This window comes from Myodes glareolus, chromosome 1 (assembly GCF_982192425.1).
Source record: "Myodes glareolus chromosome 1, mMyoGla1.1, whole genome shotgun sequence".
Lineage (NCBI taxonomy): Eukaryota > Metazoa > Chordata > Mammalia > Rodentia > Cricetidae > Myodes > Myodes glareolus.
The window spans coordinates 113,553,646-113,576,810 of record NC_142026.1 but is presented as its reverse complement, the minus strand read 5'-3'; the positions used below and the strand labels follow the sequence as shown (position 1 = coordinate 113,576,810).

Sequence of the window (23,165 nt, the reverse complement as noted above, 5' to 3'; positions counted from 1 at the left end):
CTGGACTCGCACTTTGTTCCTCCTCCAGGACTAGACATCTAACATGGAATCAATATAATAAAAAGGTACCACATATTTTTCATGAGTACTTTGTGGGAATGTCTCAAATGGCCAGCCTCTCCTACAACAAAAGAGAATTTATGAAGCTAAAACTCCACAAAAATATCTAAATTCCTCAGCACGTGTCCAGAGGCTCGGAGCCTAGGGCTACCGAGAGGACTCGGAACACCTGGTTCTGGTGTGCAGTAAGCTACTGTGTGCGAGAATCACGGTGGACAGAAAAGCCAGCGAGCATGGGCCCAGCAGCTCCCTCTGTACTAGGAGAGCACACAGCAGGCCCACCCCACAGGGAATGTAATAAGCTATTGAGGACAGACAGGTGCCAATGGCGGGAAAGGGAAGGAAGATCAGATAGGTGGACTCTGTGGTTAAAAGGAAGAGAATTCTTCAGGCCAGGGTGAGAGCCAGGTGGGGAAAGTATTTGCTTTGTGATCAGGAAGAGCCCAAGTTTGATAGGCAGGAGTGCGGGAAAAAAAAATAAAAAGCAGGGCATGGTAGTGTGCACTTAATGCCCTAGCACTAAGAAGGCAAAGGCAGGTGGCTCCCTGGGGTTCACCAGTCAGTCAGATTAGCTCACTGGACGATTTGATGAGTTCCAGGCCAAGGTCTCAGAAAAAAAAAGGTAAGGGATAAGGTGGACAGCACCTGAGGTTGACCTCCAGCTGTCGCATACACACGTGTGCTTCTCCCAAATACACACATGCATGAATGCACGCACACACAGACACACAAATGAACATGAATGCATATATATATATACATATATATACGTATATATATATATATATATATATACATATATATACATATACAGAAAAAGAAGAGCTTCCCCTGTCTTAGGATCTTGAACTCAGGGCCCTACAGCAACCCTTCAAGCAGAAGAGCTCTGACAAAGGATTAGGTGTCTTAGTGTTAAGGATTATTTTTTAATACTGTCGCCCAAGTCTGTGTGTTCTTGTTTTCACCCCCTAAATTTTTGTTTCATTTGCTTTAAGGAAGTCAGTAGGCACTGCAGACCTCTCTCATGAATTCTTGCTCTGTTACTAACCCTTGGTCTTCCGGCAGACATCAGCCTGTCTGAAGTCATTTCAATGTTAATAATCCTACCCAAGAGGCACCTTGCTTATCCTGTAATGCATCTTCCATTGCCCCTGGGCAGAAGTGAACTATAAACAGTCTGTCAAAACTTTAACTGGGATATCCTGTTAAAGCACTTTGAAAAAAAAAAAAACCCAGACCCTTTGCAGAAGCAGAATAAATGAAAGGAGACAAGACCACGTCCTCAGGTGGTTTTCTGCCAGAATTAGATTATCTTTTTTTTCTTTCTTTCCAAGACAGGGTTTCTCTGTGTAACAGCCCTAGCTGTCCTAGAACTAGCTCTGTAGACCAGGCTGGCCTCGAAGTCACAGAGATCCACCTGCCTCTGCCTCCCAAGTGCTGGGATTAAAGGTGTGCACCATAACAGCCCAGCCAGAATTAGATTATTTTAGCATCTTCACTTAGACTCCAGATAGTTTTTTCCATCACCTCAACAACTGCTAGCATTATTACATTTATACAGTGTCTACTAAGGTCAAGGTGCCCAGAAAACCCTATGCTTTTCTTTTAATTTTTTAACTAATAAGCAAAGAGAGATGATGCTTAAAGAATCAGAAGCAAAAATTCTCTGATTTTACTTAATTCGCTCAAAAATACTACTTATCTTGAATGAAATTCTGAAAGTCAGAATTCCTTGCCAGAGGGACATCTGTTTAAAATGTCATTCGTGAAGGATATCATAGAAAACTTGGGTTGTAACTTAATTCAAGATGTTGCTGAGGTAAGGTATGCACAACTAAATGCTTATGCCTTCAGAGTTCCTGAGGGAGAGGATGAACTATGCAGCTGACGTTCCCTATCCACCAGTGCCTCCACTTCCTAGGCTAAACTAACAAGTGCTAGCTCACAGGGATCGTTTGTAGATATGGGCTCTGATCCACATGTCTCTAGAGTTTGCATTCTTACACTTTTATAGATGTTCCGATCATTTTTATCCTATAGCTTGGGATACCCCAAATTTTTAGAGGAACAGCTTTCTCTTGGACACCTCCTAGGATCTGATTATTAACATCCAGACAATTGCCATTTATCTGCCCTGGCCTCCCCAGGGCAGATTCTATCTCAGTGTTTATTCTAAACGTCATCAAACAAAGCCGGGCCCATCTTGGAATGACTGGGGCAGGGCAACCAACTCAGCTCCTCTGAGAGCCACATTTGCTTGGCCTCTCTCAGCTCCATTCCAGAGAGGCACACAGAAAACATTCTTGATTTATATCACCCACTGAAAGCAGGTCACCGAAATACTTCTGATGGGGACGTGAATTTCTGCGAATGTAAGGGGAAAAAACGGTGACCGGATGGAGTCGCAGTGACTGTGTTCAACAGCACAGTAGAAAGATGCGCAGAATGTGTACGGTCCACAGGCCTTCCTGGTACCAACACAACAGCAGAGAAGGAATGAAACCCAGTCTATCTATCATCCATTTGTCTCCACAGTCCCAAGAGGCCTGTGTTCCCTGAGTTTCTGAATGGTTGATCAGCCTGTTTCTTTCAGTGACCCACTGTCATGGTTCTGCAAGGTAGAGCAAGGAAGGATGTGCTAGTAGGAAAAAATGCACAGCAGTTCAAGAAGATCTGGCAAGAGAAAGACCTCTTTACCTGATCTTCCATTCATTTACTATGATTATTTTAAGATGAGGTCTCATACCTGGTTTATATGGCATTGGTTCAAACCCAGCGCTTCATACATGCCAGGCAAGCACTCTGCAAACTGAGCTATGTCCTTTTTAAAGGACAGAGAATGTGCATAGTTTTCCTCTGATAATAAATATGGGAACACATCGGCTCGTGCACTGCCATCTTGGAAACAGCATCGTATCGAATTGCTCTTCACTGCGACCTTACGAGATCAGTGGAGGATATAGCACGGTCCTCAATTCAGAGGCAAGGGCAGTTTATTTCATTTAATGAACTGAAGCCATCAGAATAGGAAGTGCTAAGCCCACAGGAGAATTCATGAGGCTTCTGTGCAGTGCCCGTCACAAGGAAAGGGCTGGCCTGGCAGTTTAAACAGTACAGACATTACTAAACAAGTCACAGAAAGATTAGCACCAGCTGAAACACAGAGAACAAAAATTAAATCGAGAGAGAGAGAGAGAGAGAGAGAGAGAGAGAGAGAGAGAGAGAGAATTGAGTCTCAATTGCTGGTTACAGTCTGATTCTGATCATCAGAAAATTCTCTGATCTGAGAATGTGTTTATGTAATAAATTTATTTAAACTCATTGTGTGCTTAAAAAAAGAGTAAAAGAGTAAGGCCTTGTCAAACCAAGTCAGGAAATTAAAATTTAAGGCTGTCATTCTGTGGTTACAGAAAGAAAAGAGGAAAGTGGGTGAAACAGCCGACAGACACAGCTTCTACGCTCGACTCTGAAACAGGAATAAAGAAAATATAATTTGAGAGAAAAATACAGAAACTCGGGCAGCGTGTAGCTTGAATGTAGTTTTGAGTCAGGCGATATGAACGTCTACCTTGAGACGTGTATACTGGCACAGAGTATGTTTTTCAGCCCATTAAGGAAATAGAAAGAACACAGAAAAGCAGGCGAGTCTTCCCCCGTGGAGGAGCTTTCTCTGGGTGTCTACCTCAGTTCTCTCAGGGTAAACGCTGAGCAGTAGGAAAGATGCTGTGGCCTCCCACAAATCTGACTTTCCTGCTCCAAACTGAGTTTTCTAAGATGAATGAATGTTCTCTCTGCTTCTCCCTTTGTGATCCCTGTATATATCTAGACTGCAGCCTACTCCCCACATAACCTGGGGAATAGGCTAAGGACTGCTAAAGAGAAAACGAGAAAGTTTCACACCTACTGAGCCACATGAAAGACACAGACACCAAAAGTGTCTCAAACTCGTTATGAGTGCACACACTTTCAGTTTAAAATTAAAGAAAAAACGTCTAATAGAGAAAGAAACCCAACAGTTATGCTTTTGCAGCTTCAACAAAGTCCTTCTGAAAACAGGGTAAGAAACTATAATTTAAGAAACAAATAACAACTGGGCGTGGTGGCGCACGCCTTTAATCCCAACACTCGGGAGATAGAGGCGCATGTGTCTCTGTGAATTTGAAACCAGCCTGGTCTGCAAAGAGAGTTCCAGGACATCCAGAGCTGTTACACAGAGAAACCCTGTCTTGAAAAAACAAAAAAAGAAAGAAAGAAAGGAAGAAAGAAAGAAAGAAAGAAAGAAAGAAAGAAAGAAAGAAAGAAAGAAAGATCACATGGCTATAGCTCATAAACTTTTTATGTTTCTGTTTACTTAAATTAATTTACTAGACATATAGATGAGAAGACAAATCTTAATCAGGCTGGAGAGATGGTCCAGCTGTTAAAGGCTCAGCTCACAACCTAAACTATAGGAGCCCTGTGGTAAGTTCTGTGTTGTCCCAGTAAGAAGCCATGCAACAAAACGCACACCCAGCCCCAGGGTTTTCACCTCTACCTATCATTTCCCCACACAGGATTCGGAGCACTTCGGGGAAATAATGAGTCCAAAGGAGAGTAAGGACACAGGGCGAACAACAAACAGACAAAACTGAATATTCAGTTCCAAGTCGCACAACTTTCCAGGAATCCCAGACGACAGACAGCCCAGCTGACGTCACTGCCACTGCAGCTAGGCCGTTGGATGATGCGGTCCAAGGAGATTGGAGCAACGAGAAAATCGACCTCAATGAGTAAAACTATTTCAGTTTTAATCAAACAAGTAAACTAGACTGCTTTCCTTTGATTGATAGAGAAAGTTAACTATGCCCTGAGAATCAGAGTGTTCAGGAATGATTGTTACTGATGTCTGATAACTGTATGGTGTTATGCAGAAAATGCCGATTTCTACAGACTGGAAATACATTGGAATAAGATATTATATCTGGGTTTACATTTAATTCCTCACAAAATTAGATAAACATGGCAAATTGTTAGGCACTGCTGAGAACACAATAGTTTGAACACAATAGTTTGTATATCTCTGTATGTTTGAAATTTATCATAATAAAGTTTAATACTTCCAGTTTCTTGCACTCCGCTTTCCCTCCCTCCGTTAGTGGTTCTGGGGATGGAACCCAGAGCCTTGCACACGCTCAGTAAAGTTTGCCATCGGCTATACCTCCATCCCAGCTTCCTATATTTCTAACTTTGAAATATCAAATGTTTTGTATATAGGCATGTTTATTCAATAGTATATATATATTAGAAACAAAGGCATAAAGCACTCAGTATATGGACCCCAAAATGATAATAGCTGCTATCTAAAAATGTGTTGTCATAATCAAGCCTGGGATTATTAAGATCATGTTGAATTACATTTGTAACTAACTACAAATATTTTACATTTTATTACTAATTATACTATAAGAGTGGCAAATATTTTATATTTTATAATTAATTACACTACATAAGTGGCAAATATTTTGCATTTTATAAAACATTCAAATTGAAAATATTTGGGGAATTTGTTGTTTCAGTTGAAAACTGGGCACAGTGAATTACAATTTGTGATCCCAACACTCAAGAGGCAAAGGCAGGAGGATCACCACAAATTTGGGGCCAGCTTGGGCTATCCAGTATACAGTAAGACTACATTTCCAAAAACATGGTGTAAAAACAAAAACATTATGCTGTGACAAAAATATTTAGACAGGTTGGCTAAAGAACCATTTAATATTTGATTTATTAAGGGTAAGAATTTAAAAAGTTATAGATTATATAAAATGCTCTTTATTCAATGAGATGGTTGAGAGTGGTTGCAACTTGACAGGATCTAGAATTACTCGGGAGGCAAGTCTCTGGGCGGCCTGTGAGGGATTATCTAATGAATGCTAGCCTCTAGAGTATCTGAAGAATTATCTTGGTTAGTTAGCTGAACAGGGAAGACAGACCCGAAACATGGACAACACTATTCCCTGGGCTGGGGTCCTGGATCGCCTATAAAGGAGGAAGCAAGATGAACACCAGCGTTTGTTGCTCTCTGCTTCCTGGTTGGATGTGACCTGCGGTCTCAAGCTCCTGCTGCTGTAAAGATTGGTACCCTCAAACTATGAGCCAATACACGTGCCTCCTTCTGTATTTTGCTTCTGTCAGATTATTTATTTCACAGCAAGGGAAGTGTCTAAGGCAGTTGAACAGCCAGGACATTTAATAAGTGAATGGTATGTTCACCCATAGCTCCGACTGGATTACCAACAGAAATGCAGAAAACACCACTATGTTTAAATAAACAAAATCACCGTTGTATGAGATAACAGCGGATCAACTTATGCCCTACCCTCAGTTTTGTTTTCTGGGTGTTTGTTTTTTTTAGTTTCTGTTATTAGTTGGGGTGGGGGTGGGTCAACGGTGGTCAGAAAGCATTAGAGTATCCAGAAATAAGCATTCATGGGATTAAAATAACATGTATTACAGTATATCATTATACTTGCTATATCTCATTGTTGGTTGTAGTTACTCTCACTGCCTAATTTATTCATGAGAGTTTATGATAGGTATATAAAAACATAGTGTAATATTTCAGATCAGCCACGATTCAGGCACCACGTGTTGGGGGTGCGGGTAAGGGGAAGAGAAAAACACAGGCTCATAGGTAAGGAATAACATTGTTTAAATGTTGCTGGGTTGAGAAAATAAGAACATGAGGGATGTGTTTAAATATTCAGAATCCTTTTATGTACTCGTCAATCTTCATCATGAAAGTCTGAAACATTTTAGAAATCACATGTGTACATCTATAGTCTTAGAGACTAGATGCCCCTGTTGACAAAGTCCCATACTGGCTTTTAAAATGTTAATAGCATTAATAATGCTGCAGTAGGAACTGGAGAGCTTAGTGGGTAAAAATACTTGCTGCAGAAGCCTGGTAACTTGAGTTTGGATGCCCAGAACCCATGTAATCGCCATGTGGAGACCCTAGGCTGGAGACTGGTGGATCCCCCCGCCTAAAGCTCATGGGCCAGATAGCCTGACTTACACAGTGGTAAAGAGACCCTGCCTCAAACAACACGGAAAGGTCAGACTGACACTTTAGACAACTTATTTTTTATTAAGTTTTATATCTATCCATGTTCAGCTCTGAAGAGTTTGGCTTAACCACTGTTTGATTAAGCCAAAAACCAATAGGATTTAATTTTAGGAGCATAATCATGAGTTTTCAATATATGAAATAATTGCAGCCACTAAACATACTCACACATTTGCTGTGAAGTTCAAAGTGTTTCCTCTTTTCTTTTCTTTCTTTTTCTTTTTTTGGACATGTTCTCACTGTGCATCTCTGCTGGTATGGAACTCTATGTAGATCAGGCTGACCTCAAACTCAAAGATCTGCCTGCCTCTGCTTCCAAAATGCTCAGATAAAAGCCATGCAACTTCACGCCAGGCTACACTTTTTATAGCTTCAGTAAACATCGGCTGAATCTTGGGACTAGGTTATAAAATGTGCATGAAACTTAACGCAGCTTAAAGTATGAACAGCATTAGTCAAATCCAATGCTTTGGGAACTAAGGGCTAAGGAACAAAGCAAGGGTTTCCCTCTACACCAGTGATCAGCTCTCTCGATAAAATGGCTGCCCCTTGCCCTGACACCCTTTTAGTCCCTTTTCTGTGTCCCACCAGGCCTGGATGAAGTGTGTTTTTACCTCCCATACCTTTGTGGTGTTCTGAGTTTGCACTACATAGAGCCAACTCAAGCATGACTGCCCCAAGAACTGACTTTGCATAAGTATTGGCCTTCCTTCTCCCATACTCTTGCCCACACCCATCTTTCATCAAAGCAGTTAGTATCTGAGGAAAGCAAGAGGAAAGTGATCCAACTGAATTAATGAATGACTGTACCCATAACTCATTTGGTTGTCTATATTACCCAAAATGTGATAACAAGGACCACCTTGATTTCTCAGTGTCTTGTGACCAAAGCGTGCAGTGTCTTCAGAAGTAGAGTCTAAATGTCAACCGAGCCCAACGACAATAGCTTGTATTGTTTTGAGGTTGCCACAGCACCTCTGATCAGCATCTAGAGGGGAGTTATCCCCCAATTAGCACTGGATGTTTTATTTAGCAACCTATGCTTCTGAAATGAGCATAATCCTTTTTGTAGGGTAACTTAAATTATATAGATAAAATCATTATATAGCTAGGATTCTATATGGCTTTTTCAAACATCCTTAGTCTTGGTTATCTTTCTCTTAACTACACCTTCTATTCCATCCTTCCATCCCTCTCTCCACTTAAACCTCCCCCCATTATCCCTATTTTCCCCTTCATATCACCTTTGTTTTACTGTTCCCCCCGCCTTAAGATCTTTCTTCTTCATCCACACCAATGAACCTAGATTATACAGGCAATCCAAATTAAACACACAAATAAAAAGATCCAACAATAAAATCTACATGCGATGTTTGTCTTTCTGGGTCATTACTAACCAGGAAGCTTCCTCCATACTGGTTAATTTTCACAGGACTGAACAATGCTATGAGGACTGTGAGGGGGCAGAGAGTTAGCATCACTGTTACTCAGTTTTACACTGTGAAATGCAGTAATGACCCACATAACAAGATACACCCATGGTGGCCACAGTGGCACAGATGTATAGGGGGTAACCAACTGTTTTCTTACTAAATGTAAGGCCTGCTTCATAGGAGTAAGAATATACTGGGTACTAAAGATTTGTTCAAGAACCCATGGTTGGGGAGTTTACAGGTATTTAAATCTACGATTATTTTGATAAATGAACACATTATTAAACTCTAAATTTGTATCCCTCTACCAGTATATTAGTGAAGCCCCCAGTCCTCATCAAAGAAGTTTCTTTGTGTCTTGGATGGTGGCTAACAGAAACTCCTAAATGGTTAAACTGGAGTCAGTAAGTTATTGGATAGAAAAAATAAGTGCCTGAGACGTGCTCAGCCACAAATATCTATGTCACAACTCTCTCTAAACTTAGGAACCATCACAGAGGGGGGCAGGAATGAGACAGAGACTAGGGAAACCTCAAGCAAAATAGTGTCTTCTGGGCACGACAGAAACATGGCACCCACGAACCCACATCAGCTGCAGCTGACTGCACATGCCAGTCAACAGGCTAGGATGCAGTGGGAAGGGGCGCGTGAGCCCTCACCCTTAACTGTGAGTCATGGGCAGTTGATGGCTTCTTAGGAAGGGAGAGTCAGTTTCATTAAGAGCACAAGACACCTGGCAGTTTGGCCATGCTTCAGTGCATGGCTCCACACACCCAGAAGTATTATCGATAGACCAAATTAGAGTCAATAGGTTATCGAATAAAACAACAACAACAACGAAGACGAGAATTTGGGAAGTAGGGCGGTGGGAGTAGATCTCAGAGGAGTTAAGGGAAAGAGTTGCAGATGCCTATGATCCAGATATAATGCATAAAATCCTCCAAAGAAATAATAAAAAATATATTTAGATGATAGCAACTATCACAAATACTTGAAAACAGGTTTTAACATTCTCTCAACTTAGCTGGGTGGTGGTGGCGCGTACCTTTGATCCCAGTACTAGGGAGGCATAGGCAGGCCGAACTCTGTGAGTTCAAGGTCAGCCTGGCCTACAGAGTGAGTTTCAGGACAGTCAGGGCTCTACAGAGGGGTGGAGAAAAGATTTCCACAACTTGGAGAAAACAGGCTTAACCCAGTGGTGGAAAGGTCCTATAAACAGAGGTCAGCTCTCAAAGTCTACCCTCCTTTTACATTGCTAAAGCATCACACAAGACTTTTTACTTCTAACCAGGTTATCAGGTAGAATTTCCCTCTGAGTAACAACGGGGGTGGGGCAGTGAAGGGGGGCTGCAGCTGGCTGGGTGCTAGGCTATTTAACGTTGGGAGCTGCTTTAAATAATTTGAGGGAACAAATTTGCATTCTTATTTACACTTGGCTCAGGATTAATTTGGAATTTGTTGTATTTCATCAATACACACCTACTTGAGAGTTACCAGGGAAATCTCTTTTGATATGAAAAGTTGATGGCAGATGGACATCACAGATGATCTGTGTAGCACTGATGGCTGCCTTTTTGTTCTCCTAGTCAAACGCATTGTAATTATTTTCTAACTAATTTCACATTTCATTAGAAATCTAGTCTCTCGGCTCTTGATTGCTAGTTGGTAGGGCAAGCATACATAATAAAATTCTGAAACCAAAAAACCCTATAGATACATATTTTTAAGAGTGTTTAAAAGCAGAAGGAGATACTAGCACATTGTAGGGTAACACATGATTTTAGTCTCAGTTACAGTCTAAAAAAAAACACGTTTTCACTTCATCATGCTGGGGGCCCTGATTTTACAAGAATTTCCAGTATCTCACATGAGTAGTAACAAAAACACCACAGGGTGAGTTCTAGACACTACGAAGTTGCTTTAAAGCAGCATTCCTTTATATCTAAAACACTAAAAACAATGTAAGGTAACAGATTTGCGGTTAGTGAATTTTAAGACACCAAATGCTAGAAGAGTCATTACCTGCAAGGGACCCACCAAGGGCCTGTTTTTAGGTGCTGTAAATGCTCTGAGAACATTGTCTTCGTCTTCAGACACTGGTGTCATTAAAACAGAGCTGGTAAGAATATTCTAAAGGGAAAGGAATCATTTGAAATTTAAATGAGGTGGGATAATACAAAAAGGAACATAAACCCAACTCTAGAGAGTAGCTTACTATGAGATGGCACGCATTAGCATGAAGACATGCAAGTGTCTGCCGGAAATTCCTTCCTCTCTGAGCCCAAAGGAGCCGACTCTATACTCGCTTCCCAACCCATTGTTGGGAACATCACCAAAACAATAAGAATGCTGCAGGGTCCCACCTAATTCTAGACATATAGCATTGTACACAAAAAAATCTATCTACTCGATGAGTTTATTAATCCATGCTTCTAAAAACAAGAGACGTACTCACGAGAGCCCTTTATGCTCCCTATTGGCACAGAAGTATTTGAGAACTACAAATCAAGAGCAGCGCTGTACGTGGTCCAAGTGTGGCATTGGCAAAAACACCTTCCTAGCTCTAAGGCAGCACCACCCAGCTAAGTTTCTAATACTGAGCCACTAAATCATTAAGTTACCCAGTGGCACAGTTGGTATAATGAAAGTGAAAATGTCATCAACATCATTTTGAGGACTGCGAGAATGAATTCACCTAAAGCCTTTGAATTTGTACTTAGCAGTTAGTACACACTATGAACAATTTTCACTGGCTTTGCTTGTCCCTAAGATGTCGGAGACACTATCCACAGATTAACGGTTAGAATGTACTAACAACCAGAGTAAGGTGATAGAGCTTCTGTTTTGCGTGCTTGGGTTCACCAACCAAAACACTCACACAGAAAAGTGCATTTACATACCATGTGAGATAGGAGCTAATCCAAAAGCGACTTAAAGTTAATAGGACTTGGCTATTTAAAGTACATAGAACATGGGCTATATGCAAACACTGTGCCATTTTAATTAAAGCAGGTGAGCATCTGCTAAGGGACCATTCTCCTGTGGCTATAGAAGAACCCCTAGGGTAGAACCTAGAATTCCAAGCATTTGCTGCACACCATGACTGTCCAGGTAGCACGGAACCAAACAACAGAATGCTTAACTGGAAGGAAATACGACATTTAGAAGACAAAGCAATTGCAAAGGAATCGTGTGGGTGTGAATACTTAGAAACCCAAGGACACTAAAGAGTGAGAGCCAAAGGCACTGTGGTTCCCCCACACCACCCACGGGAGTCCATGAGACACACAGTCACAGAAGAGCCCACATGATACTCACTGGGGCATCTGCCACGGGAGACGCCTGAGCGAACAGCTGGGCACTCAGACTGTTCCCTTCCCAGTGGTTTGAGCAGAAGAAATTTCCTGCTTTATCCGTGGGTGACTCCACCTAAGAGCAAACAGGAAGTGCTTTGTTACGGAAGAGACTTCCAGGAAACATTTGCTGTCAGGTGTAAATTTCTACTCAGTCTTTGGAACACACAGTCTAGCCTGAAAGGCGGATTCAACCTGTTGGAAATGGCTCTTCCCAATAATCTAACACTTTAATTTTTGATGGTTAAAATTTCATTCTGTTGGGCTTATAAACTCTTATTCTTGAATCTATATTCTCTAGCCATGATCATTCTGTCTTAGACTAAACTATTTCTTGGTACTTAAGACGACAGGTACAAATCTGTCATTTATCTCCTGTCTGTCTATCTGTCAGTCTGTGTCTCTGCCTGCCTGTCTGCCTGCCTGCCTGCCTGTCTATTCGGCTACCTATCCATCTCCCTTACTGATAAACCAGTCTTGCCTCCCTCTTAGGCCTGAAAGCTGTCTTACAGTAAAGATAGACTAGGTTCATTCCTGTTATGATTAAATCTCTGTTTCTCAAGGACTGGGCTATGCCCCACCTATGACCTTAAGTACAAACGGTTCTGTATTGTCTGTTTCAGGAAACAACAACCATGCCTTTGTTTCAAAAGTTGTTATGACCGTCACCTTGCAAATATGTCTTGGTTTCAGGAGGTTGTTATAACCAACGTGTCATGCTTATGCTTAATGTTACGTTTTATGTTCTGCTCCTGTAACCCCTACCCCCGAGCTATAAAAACCCTTATTTTCCCCATGTTCAATGTTGACTTCTTGAGCCCTATGATAGAGAGGGTCAGTCCATCTGCATGAATAAAAAAAATCTTGTTTTAATTAATTTGGCCATGATTTGGATCGGTGACCTCATTACCACTATATCAGTAATTTCTGAAAGTGGAGTATAAACCTACTGGCCCCTTCCTCCCTTTATTCCTCTCTAGCACTTTTTCTGTCTAAAGAAGTTGAATTTTCAGATGGACGATGGGAGTTCACAGTACACCAGTGCCTTTCAACTGTTTTTGCATGACAGTCTTGTGAGGAAAGGGTCACTGCCACCTAGCACGGATGCCATGCAGTTCAGAGTGCAGAGGAACTAGGGTGGCTCACCTCCTGTTTGATTTTCTTCAGTAGTGGGGGTCCATTCTCTTGGAACTCAGCAACAATTCCAGATTCATCGGATTCCTGCTTGATCACATCCTGTAGGTCTTCCACTAAGTGAGAGGGTGTCTGAGGCTAAGGGAAGAGTGGACATTTCTGGATCAGAGGACACTTAATGTCTACACGCGTAAGCACGCTAAACCTAAGGACCTTTCTCGAACTTACTAGCATCTTCAGGGGACCGTATTTAATTTCTTGAGCGGCAAGCGCATGTTTGAATGGTGTGGGGGTTCTCGGAGAGCTTTCAAGGATTGACCTTTTGATAGCTGGAGTTCTAAAGCTAAAAAAGAGAACCATCAAAAGCTCAATGAAAAAGACACACATTGCTTACATCCCCCCTCAATGCCTAATCACAGCTTTTAGTTATAGCCATTAAGAGATAGGGGATCGGTATTGTTATACTGCAGATTAAGGGGTAGCGGATCGGTATTGTTATACTGCAGATTAAGGGGTAGTGGATCGGTATTGTTATACTGCAGATTAAGGGGTAGCGGATCGGTATTGTTATACTGCAGATTAAGGGGTAGCGGATCGGTATTGTTATACTGCAGATTAAGGGGTAGTGGATCGGTATTGTTATACTGCAGATTAAGGGGTAGTGGATCGGTATTGTTATACTGCAGATTAAGGGGTAGCGGATCGGTATTGTTATACTGCAGATTAAGGGGTAGCGAATCGGTATTGTTATACTGCAGATTAAGGGGTAGTGGATCGGTATTGTTATACTGCAGATTAAGGGGTAGCGGATCGGTATTGTTATACTGCAGATTAAGGGGTAGTGGGATCAGTATTGTTATACTGCAGATCTACAAATATTTCAAAATGCTTTGTCCTAAGACTAAGAGCTCTAAACCAGTTCCCATCTTTTGAGAATGGTCCCGACGACACAGGTAATGGCCCTGGACTGAAAGTGCTGGCGATATCTGGTATCACAAATCAGTCTTCTCTACTCCCTCAAGTGGGCCAAAACTAGAAAACATGCAAATGTCTAACACTTTGCTTTTACTTGGAAGTAATAAGAATGCATTTCTTTCAAAGAATTTATTTCTTCTCAATTACTTAATCACCCTGGGCTTTGAAATACACATACACACATATATACACACACACATAAATCCATCCATCCATCCATCCATCCATTCTTTCCTGTGAGTATCTAAAGAGATCCTAATGCATATATCTTATAAAAAAGAAAAAGTAAAATTAAAAAAATATAAACTATGAACCATTCTCAATTCTATTCTGAATGCTTTAATCTTTTTTTAAAGAACATCAAAAAATAATGGGGAGAAAAATTGGCTGCGAGAAGTGTATGAAAAATACCGTTGTGTGTGCTTAGACTGCACTAGAAAAAGCAATTTGTTTCCTTTGTCCTACCCTGGTTAGTCGTAACATGCTCAGGATATATTCATTGTGGGAGTGTACAGGATACATACAGTGAACGAATTACTTATATACAAGAGGGTCAACTTCTGGGACTGTGTCTTCATTAAAATAAATATAAACATTTTCTTACTGAATCAAGGACTTACACGGAATTTTCCTTCTGGGTTTTCACAGTCTGGTCTCTATGACATGGTGTTGTCAGCTTGTGACCGCTGAGAGGGGTAGAGGTTAAAGTAGGCACATCTAAGCCTGAGTTTTCATGGTTGCTGGAAGTGTTCAAGAACTAAATATGGAAGAAAAGAGAGAAAAAACTAGCTTAGATTAAATAATGAATCTGTGCTCATCCCAATTTGAAGGCAGACCCAGATAGTAAGCAAGGATACTCCAGGGACTCACGAGCCCAAATACTGACAACGCTAGCAACCAGGCAGTGTTGATGGGGATATTGATTTCCTTCCACTGAGGATCAAAACTTGGCATGTTATTTATAAGAAACAAAATCTAGGGTCAAAGTTAAAGCCTTGCAAAATTCAAAGGCAAATCTTCTCCATAAGTGACACTTGCATGAAAGTGAACGGGGCATGCCCTGGATTAACCTTAAAAAAATTATTATCTTACTTCTCTTTCATATTTGGTTTTCTCGATTCAATGATCTAGTAACTTAGAGTAATACTATGTAAGGTTTGCATTATGTGGAAAAATCACTGAGTAAGAAGCTATCTCTCTCGGAATCCTAATGTTCCCAAAGCAAAATAGGTTTGGGAAACGTAAGGGATTTTAACTCCTGGGAAGACCCGCTACACACCAGCACACTTAAAACTCACAGGGCAGCCAGGCACAGTGGCCGCTTCCTGTAATCACAGTTATTCAGAGGCAGGAAGGTTTCTTGGGCCCAGGAGTGTAAGGCAAGCCAGGGCAGCCTGAAAGACTCTGTATGCAATTTGAAAAACTAAAAAAATAAAAACATCCAAACAAAAACAAAGTCTGAGGGGTACCCTAGTAAAGAAGTCTTCTAAAACCCTGAGTCAGTGTTCCAAACTTCTCTATCTATCTAGATCTTCCCCTCAACCGCCCCCCCCCCCCGAGATATTTTAGGTCTTTCAGAACTAATTTCACAGAGCACAGTTTAGGAAAATAGGAAGGGAAGGGAAAAAAAAAAACCACCTAAATCTATATTTCGGGGGATGGGAAGAACGTTGGTCTACCCTTAAAGTTCTTTTTAAATCACGGTTAGGAGCATGTGTTGCTCAGTGGTAGAGCACTTCGCTAGCATGCAAGAGTTCCCGGGTTCGAGTCGCAGAAGCACATGAAAATAAAATGAAGTAAAATAAAACGAAATGCAAAACCTTCAACAGATATAACTGGGGGAAAATGTTTTAAAGACACAGACTGTCTCTTAATTATAATGTGGGAACACAAGGCTCCGCGAAGCATTCTAATGCTCATGCCTTAAGGGCACTATATGAAAATAAGAATATGTCTTGGCAAACAGTACCCCGGTAAAAATGCCCTGGCAAATTTGAAAAGAGCCGATGCTGAAAACGTTAAATTATTTTTGCATAAGCATCTGTTTGTCGTTGTCTCCCTCAACACTTCCACTTACAGACAGGTTCTAATGATTCCGTTCTCTAGCTGTAATCCAAATGTTATGTAACCATAATTTGGTTCCCTCCTCCCCAGGGGTGAGTAAATCACTTAGTAATAAACGAGCAAAGAGGCAGAAACCATGTTAGAATTTGGAGAGGGAGGATGACATGGGGGAAGAGGAGGGCACGGAAATGCTCGGTTCCGGCGGAGAAGGAAATGAAAGCGCATCTCATGCAGCTATCTGTCTTCCAAACCACCAGGAGTAAGAGAGAGAGAGAGAGCACAGCGGCGACAAAGCCATCGGCCAGCCTGCCGCCAGCCCACGCTCTGGAGGCCATCTGCAACCACCCCAGCTAGATCCGAGACAGAGTTAAATCGGCCAGGACAGCGGTCATTAGTCATTTTGTCCAGGAGATTAGTCTCTAATTATTAAGGCTCAGGTGTCTGCTGAAAATTAGTAACAGCTGTGCAGAAATTGTGGTCTACCTGCGAGGGAGAGAAGAGCAAGCCTCTGACAGGGGACCGCTGGGGAGTTGAGCTGCTGAGGTCAGCAAATAGGAAGGAGCTAGAGTCTCCCGCGGCTAAGGGGCTGGCCTGGCCCCGCTTTTTTCGAAGGATGACCAGTGGAACCATGCTGTGCCTCGCAGGAGGTAAGGCTTTGGCTGGGCCAGGGGAAGCCTCCCGGCTCAGCACTGGGCTGTTCGCCCTCAGGCCAGGCTCTCCAGCAGGTCTAGTCCCATGGCCCTCTCTGTGCTGAAGCTGGAAGGCTCTGCCTGTGTGCTGCTGGCTACGTGAAAAAGCTGCTTCTTCTTCAGAGAATGCAAAACTGCTGAGATCACACCATGCAGAGTCCTGAAACAATGTGGGAGGCACAGAGCTTTGAGACAAGGTGTGTGCGTGTGGCCAGTGCCACCATCACCCGAAACACAGCACCGAGCAAGCGAGCGAGGAATGCTGCTGGCAAGAAAACCCTGGGTCTGTCTGCTGGACTTCTAGCTCAGGGGTCACAGGCGTCCATGGGTAGCCTGGTCCATCTACTGTGGGGAGCTCAGGCACTCTCTTTTGCGTGCATTTAAAGCAAGTGGAAAACCTTTCTAGACAACACATTATGGTACTGGCTGCTTTCTAACCAACCAGGAGACCAAGAAAAGAAAATGAGAGTTTGCTGAACTTAAATTTGTTTCACTGAAGATGGTTTATTTCAGTGAACCAATGAAGTTGCTAATCAATATTCAGTATTCTGGAGAGAAAGCTATGTCCCGCCCTTAAACTGAAAGTTTGTCTTTATGCTCCAAGGAAATTTAAGCCCAAATATGCTGTCAAAACAAAAACAAAACAAAGGGAAAAAAAAACGAAAACAGCAAGGAAAAATTTCTAGAGTATCACAAGAAGTAAGCAAAATACAAGAAATTATGTTTTAAAACAGCTCAGACGCAGTTCTTATCCTGAGCCCTTCTTGGTAAGTCAAATTATTTTTTAAGGAAATTCCCATGCGGAAGGCAAGCTATGGAAAGTCATCCTTGGTGTGGGTAGCACATGAAATCAGACCGCTGAGAGAAATGGACTCGCCAGACCTGAAGTCCTTTCGCTTTGCAAGGGTGTAGGCCCAAACATATCTGCTATAGAAAATGGCAATGATTCGTTATCAGTACTCAATTCCTCTTCCAGAAACGACGTGCCTTGGCACTTCTACTTACAGAATCTATAAATTGGAGTGTTTCTGCAAATTCTAAGAGGTTCTTAACATTATCCAGAATGGTGCCCTGGTGGACGATCATGCACCTGGCTGGCGAGGCGCTTTCCTCAGGTAGAGAGCCAGGATCTGCAGGCAGGGAAGGAGTGGAGCGGTGCTCTCCCAAACAGGAAACAGGTGCACTGTCTCCATGAGGTCTGGTCTGATCCACAATGGAGGTGCTGTGCCACCCGGGGTAGCTGCAAGTATGGGTCTGTGTCTGAGGGAGGAAGGGGGTGTGTAGAAATAAGGATGGGAGAAGAAAGGAAGAAGAAACTTAGCAATGATGTTGCACAAGGCATCAAGCGCTCTTGAGGGCAAGATAAAAAGTTGTTGCCTCATTCAAACTCGGGTCTGCCAGACAGTTGTCAAGATGTTTCCTTTTTGACGGCTTTGCAATAGCTCTCTAATTTATACCTACAGGATTGCTTCACCAGCTATGATTTTAGTCAAATGCAAAACCTTGGGACTGCTAGAAAACACAAAAGTCTTAGAGTGTTTTAGAAAGCCATTTGAGTTTAATTTGCAAACTGCCCGTGTTTGCTGTGACTGACCAATGGTCCTATTTGCATTCTAAGCCTAAGTCTAAGGACTCTATGGTTAGAGCTGCTACCTTTATCTGCACATATCCTGTTGCTTCTATTTTTTTTTTAAGGCTACAGGTTGCCCTGATGCAAGGTGGGGCTGCAGAGTGTACGCGGTTAGGAAGTGGATCAAGTTAACAGAAGTTCCCTTGTGACCGCGCAAGGGGAGAAATTGCAAAATGTTAACAAAAGTTCAAAAGTGGTTGAACTACCGCGCGCATGCTATTTTATTATTTAACGAAAACAACAAAAAAGACGTTCCACCTGAAGAATCCTTACTGGGTACCACTTCTCACATACTCACTTCTTGGGTAAACTACATACGTTCCAAAGTATAATCTGCTTTTCCAGTTTGCTGCCCAATCAAGAAACAGCCCGTGGGAAGGCTAGGGCTGTTGTAGTTCAGGGTCAGAGTGCTATCTTCCCCTGATGTGAGGCCCTAGGTTCGATCGTCAGTACAGAAAAAGGAAGGGGTAGAGGTACTGGGGAGATGTCGCATTCTGAAAAGTGATTTGTCGCGCAAGCGTGAGACCCTGAGTTTGATCCCCAAGCATCCACAGCAGTTCGAGTCTGTAACCCAAGTGCTGGAGGGGTAGAGACAAGCAGAACCATGAGCTCCTTGGCCAGTAAGCCTAGGCAAATGGGCAAGCTCCAGGTCTCATGAGACCCTGTCTCAAAATAAAGGTGGATGAACAGCGAGATGACTAGGCAGATTAAAAAAAGAGTTTGATCCCCAGAGCCCACAGTAGAAGGAAAGAATTGATTCTGGAAAGCTGTCCTCTTACCTCCAAAAGTGCATGTGAGCATGCGTGCACAAACAGGCACAATTATAATAAGACTTTTAATCTAGAGATCTATCAAGGAAGACATTCGATATCAACCTCTGGCCTGGACATATGTGTGCACATACACCGGCATGCACACGTGTACACACCTATGGGAACATGTGTGTGTGTGTACAGAAATGGACTATCACTACTAATAGAAATGGGCCACACAGCTTTCATACATGCAAACCAAAGTTAGCAGCAAACATTTAAAGAAGTGACTTATGTACTCCTTTTTAGACATGCATAGACAAAATACGCATCAAGTTGAATTTGAGATTATAAAATGTGTAAACACAGGCTAAGAAAATAACAGTAAAAGAAAAAGGCTCCAACAAATGGTAACTACATGTCTATAAAACTTTGCTAAAATGCAGATGTTTCATTCTAGTTTTCCTAGTTTTAAAATTGATGGCCGTCCTTTTGAAGGAAGCGGATGCTGATCTCCCAAGTGGTGACTGCGGTCCTATTATAAAACAGACAGCTAGACCACTTCTGATTCAGTTAATGGGCATTCTGACGCTAATAGGTTTACCAGCAGCAATTCCCGGCGTTTGAGCATTGCTCACAGATACACAGATCTTGGCTGATGCAATATTTAGGAGGGGAGAAGCCCGAGAGAGAAGAGGGCCGAGACAAGGTTGCCCGTCACACGGCGATGCTCTTACTGGTAACGCTTGCTGGCCTTTCAGCTCATTCTCAGTTGACATCAGGAGCAGTTCTAATTCCTTTATCCGCTTTTCTTTCTCGGGGTCTTCATCGTTATAGTGTCTCTGGAGTGACAAGTGAAGCAGGTAAAGACAAGGTCTGAGGGGGGCACCTAACACAGCCCCTAGAGCTTCCGCGGGGAACCAACCCCCACGAAGTTCACCACTGGTCGCGCAAAGTAACTTGGGACTTAAGGCAACAAAGGGAAAGCAGAGGCCAGTGCGCATGCTCACAGATGCATCAGACCATTCCAGAAGCCACCATTGGTAACCGCCTGTCCCAAAGTAGGTCCTCAAAACTGCTAGCTTTTCTTTCTATTACAGATTGGAACACGTGTGCTTATGTGGCAGAAATAAAGTGTCTTTAAAAGCGGTGCCTTGGTCAGCGAATGGGTTTGCCCCTCTCCCCATCTCACCTGTATGGCTGCAGCAGCTGGTTGAGGGACATTGACGATATTTACATGCAATGCTACAGGATATGGAACGTGACTGGACACCTAGACCAAGAAGCACAACAAAGGAAGGCTAAGTCATTCAGGCTTAGGACTGCGTCGCTCGGACGCATTCCTTCTGGGACCAAAGGGGAAAAGTACTTGGCGGGTAAAACTCACAGAACGATCAACAACCAAAACAAAACTTCTCTAACTTGAAATTTAGCCAGGTGTTGAAAAGTGGCTAAATAGTCCAAGAAACGTGGAGAAAGAAGCCCAAAGGGTCTTTCTACCCCAACAGAAGGCATTCTTTAATCAGAAAAAGGAACCATGGAGAAAAGGATTCATGCAGAAGATGTTGCTACCATTCGCTGTTGGTTACCAGGGATATTTTTCTTAGAGTAATGTTTAGCTCTAATAAAAAGCACAGAAGCGTTTATGATAATTCATTCACCAGAGACCTTTCTGGAAATTCTGTAGGCAAATCTAAGAAACTGATACAGCCAAGTAAAAACTATTCATGAATATGTTTTACATAACATTTGCATATCATCTTTATAATTCTTGGGTAAGCTTTATCTTTTTCCTCTTTTTTTTTTTTTTTTTGATGCAGGGTTTCTCTGCTCTGTGTAGTCCTGGCTGTCCTGGAAACTCACTCAGTAGATCAGTAGACTAGGATGGCCTCGAACTCACAGAGATCCTGCAGCCTCTGCCTCCCCAGTTTTGGGATTAAAGGTGTGTGCCACCACCACCCAGCGGGCAAGTTTTGTCATTTTATCGACGGTTCTATGATGAGCATTTCTTGATAGTCTCCTCTTTAGCCTTCTAATTTTTCATTTTGGAACAAAGCAAAATATTGGACTATAAATCTATCTGCATTCACCCAGTGTTAAGACTTAGCAACATTTTAAGGACATTTACATTCAAAAGCTAACTTTAAATCAGACTTGGAGCAGGGAGTGAGAATCAGACAACTTAGACTCTATTTAGCACTACGTCTATGCAGAGGACAAACTATTCCCATTCTTGTCTCCAGAAACAGAAGCCAGACTCAAGTGTACCCTCAGCTAGAGTCTAGCTGAGGGCCGCCTGAGACCAGGCTCATGCAATTCATATATATGAACTGGACTTACATTCTGTGCCTCGGAGATGTGGTAGTAGGGATATTCGCTGTTAACTGACGGCTGGCCAGTTGGGGAGAGTTGAGACGAAGGTGGGGCCTGAGCAAAACCCATCAGGTGATTGTTCTTCTGGAAGCCAGTGGCCACCGGGGGCTGGCTGGCTTTCGAAGGCTCCTGCAGGTAGCCCTCCTGTTCCACCTTGCGCCGCATGGTGGAATTCCAGTGGTTCTTGATGGCGTTGTCAGTCCTGTGTGGAAAGGCGCCCCAGACAAACTTGACAACAATGCTATTTCAGATCGCAGTTAATTGACAGAAAACTGTTTCTAAAAACAACAACAAAAAAATCATCTCTATGGTTCCAATAACCGCTACTTTCTCTTTTTAATTGTCTTGATCTTTTCCCGGCTGCCTAGTTGACAATCCATAGATTTCTCTTCCTACTGCAATCTGGGATGTATTGAGTTTTCTGCAAATTCTGTTTTCTTTTCAGCATTTTGACTCCTTTATAAAGGCGATGTTCAATATAATAATCCTCCTCTAGGTTCTGCCCATTCATGTGCTACTGGACTTTAATACAACTTAAAGTCCCAGCGGTTATAAACCCTTATAGTGTGGCCTTAGCAGGGTCAAGACACCACAGCAGGGACTTAGCCAAGCCTGGGAATAGCAACGACAAAGCCTCAGTGCCTTCTCTGTACCTCTCATAACTCTATGTACAAAGTTAGAGTAAAAACATCTTTATTACCTTTGGAAACCACTCTCATTGGTCTTGGTTTGTTTTTCAAGACAGGAGTTTTCTGTGTAGGTTTGGAGCCTGTCCTGGAACTCACTGTAAACCAGGCTGGCCTTGAACTCACAGAGATCTGCCTGCCTCTGCCTCCTGAGTGTTGGGATTAAAGGCCTGCACCACCACCACCACCCGGCCCCTCCCATTATTCTTATAACTAGACAAAGAAGAGACTGGATAATGTGGTAAGGACATTCTCCACCAGCCTCAATAGGATCCCACATGAAAGCTGTTAGCCCCAGCACATTTTTCTGTCTTTTGGGAGGGGTAAGGGTTGTTCCTGAGACAAGGTAGTAGTCTGGGCTGGCCTTGATCTTTGGGCCTCTACCTTCTGAGTTGCTGGGATTACAAGTAAGTGCTACCTACCACACTTGACTGCCTAGTATAGTTTCAAACTACAAAGCATTTACTATAAATTCTTTCCACCCTCAGGAAAAAATTCTCAGCTCAAAAAAAAGAAAAAAAAAGAAAGAAAAAAACATTAAAGACTCTCTTTTACTATTTCCATGGGGGTGGGGAAATGAGTGTTAAAAAGAGGAAGTTCAGGTGCCCCTTTAGTTTTTAGAAAAGTCAACAGCATATCCTGAGGCCACATGGGAGGAAAGATCTCCTTTGACCAGATCCATGACTTCTTGAAGCTCTCAAGCCACAAGGGAGGAGATGCTTTGGCGCAACACTGGGAAATACTAAATAAGCCATCTCTGAAACGATCTTTTCTCCACTTTGGGGTTAAGAAGCTCAAGAATAAAAACATTTTTAATGTTCTTTTATTTTAAAATGTATAGCAAAAGTATTTCTCAAAAATAAATAAAATCAATTATATACCTAATATTTAAATACAGACAGAAAAATGGG

General features: G+C 42.3%; 2 protein-coding genes and 1 long non-coding RNA gene across 14 annotated transcripts in view; 2 read left to right on the top strand and 1 right to left on the bottom strand.

Moving 5' to 3' along the window:
* Positions 1–5,094, top strand: part of Ahi1 (Abelson helper integration site 1) — a 200,696-nt gene extending 195,602 nt beyond the window's left edge. For 3 of the 4 annotated variants that reach the window (XM_085689079.2, XM_048425328.3, XM_085689083.2), the window contains exon 24: positions 4,614–5,093. In XM_085689079.2, the coding sequence (XP_085545205.2) occupies positions 4,614–4,691 (78 nt within the window). In that variant the 3' untranslated portion in view covers positions 4,692–5,093. Of the gene's footprint in view, positions 1–4,613 lie in introns of all 4 variants that reach the window. The other variant, XM_085689094.2, reaches the window with a different exon arrangement.
* The window catches only part of Myb (MYB proto-oncogene, transcription factor), a 36,494-nt gene that overhangs the window by 4,443 nt on the left and 8,886 nt on the right, over positions 1–23,165 (bottom strand). For 4 of the 9 annotated variants that reach the window (XM_048425339.3, XM_048425336.3, XM_048425338.3 and 1 more), the window contains 10 exons: positions 21,536–21,770; positions 20,388–20,468; positions 19,933–20,037; positions 17,819–18,073; positions 16,608–16,973; positions 14,681–14,817; positions 13,314–13,428; positions 13,098–13,223; positions 11,917–12,027; positions 10,621–10,728 (listed from right to left, as the gene is read on the bottom strand). In XM_048425339.3, the coding sequence (XP_048281296.1) occupies positions 10,621–10,728; positions 11,917–12,027; positions 13,098–13,223; positions 13,314–13,428; positions 14,681–14,817; positions 16,608–16,973; positions 17,819–18,073; positions 19,933–20,037; positions 20,388–20,468; positions 21,536–21,770 (1,639 nt within the window). The remainder of the gene's footprint in view (positions 1–10,620; positions 10,729–11,916; positions 12,028–13,097; positions 13,224–13,313; positions 13,429–14,680; positions 14,818–16,607; positions 16,974–17,818; positions 18,074–19,932; positions 20,038–20,387; positions 20,469–21,535; positions 21,771–23,165) is intronic. The other 5 variants (XM_048425343.3, XM_048425341.3, XM_085689128.2 and 2 more) reach the window with 2 other exon arrangements.
* On the top strand, positions 16,969–21,618 carry LOC146895833 (uncharacterized). Its single transcript, XR_015001730.2, has 2 exons — positions 16,969–17,580; positions 20,296–21,618. It is a non-coding gene; the product is annotated as an uncharacterized LOC146895833 (long non-coding RNA).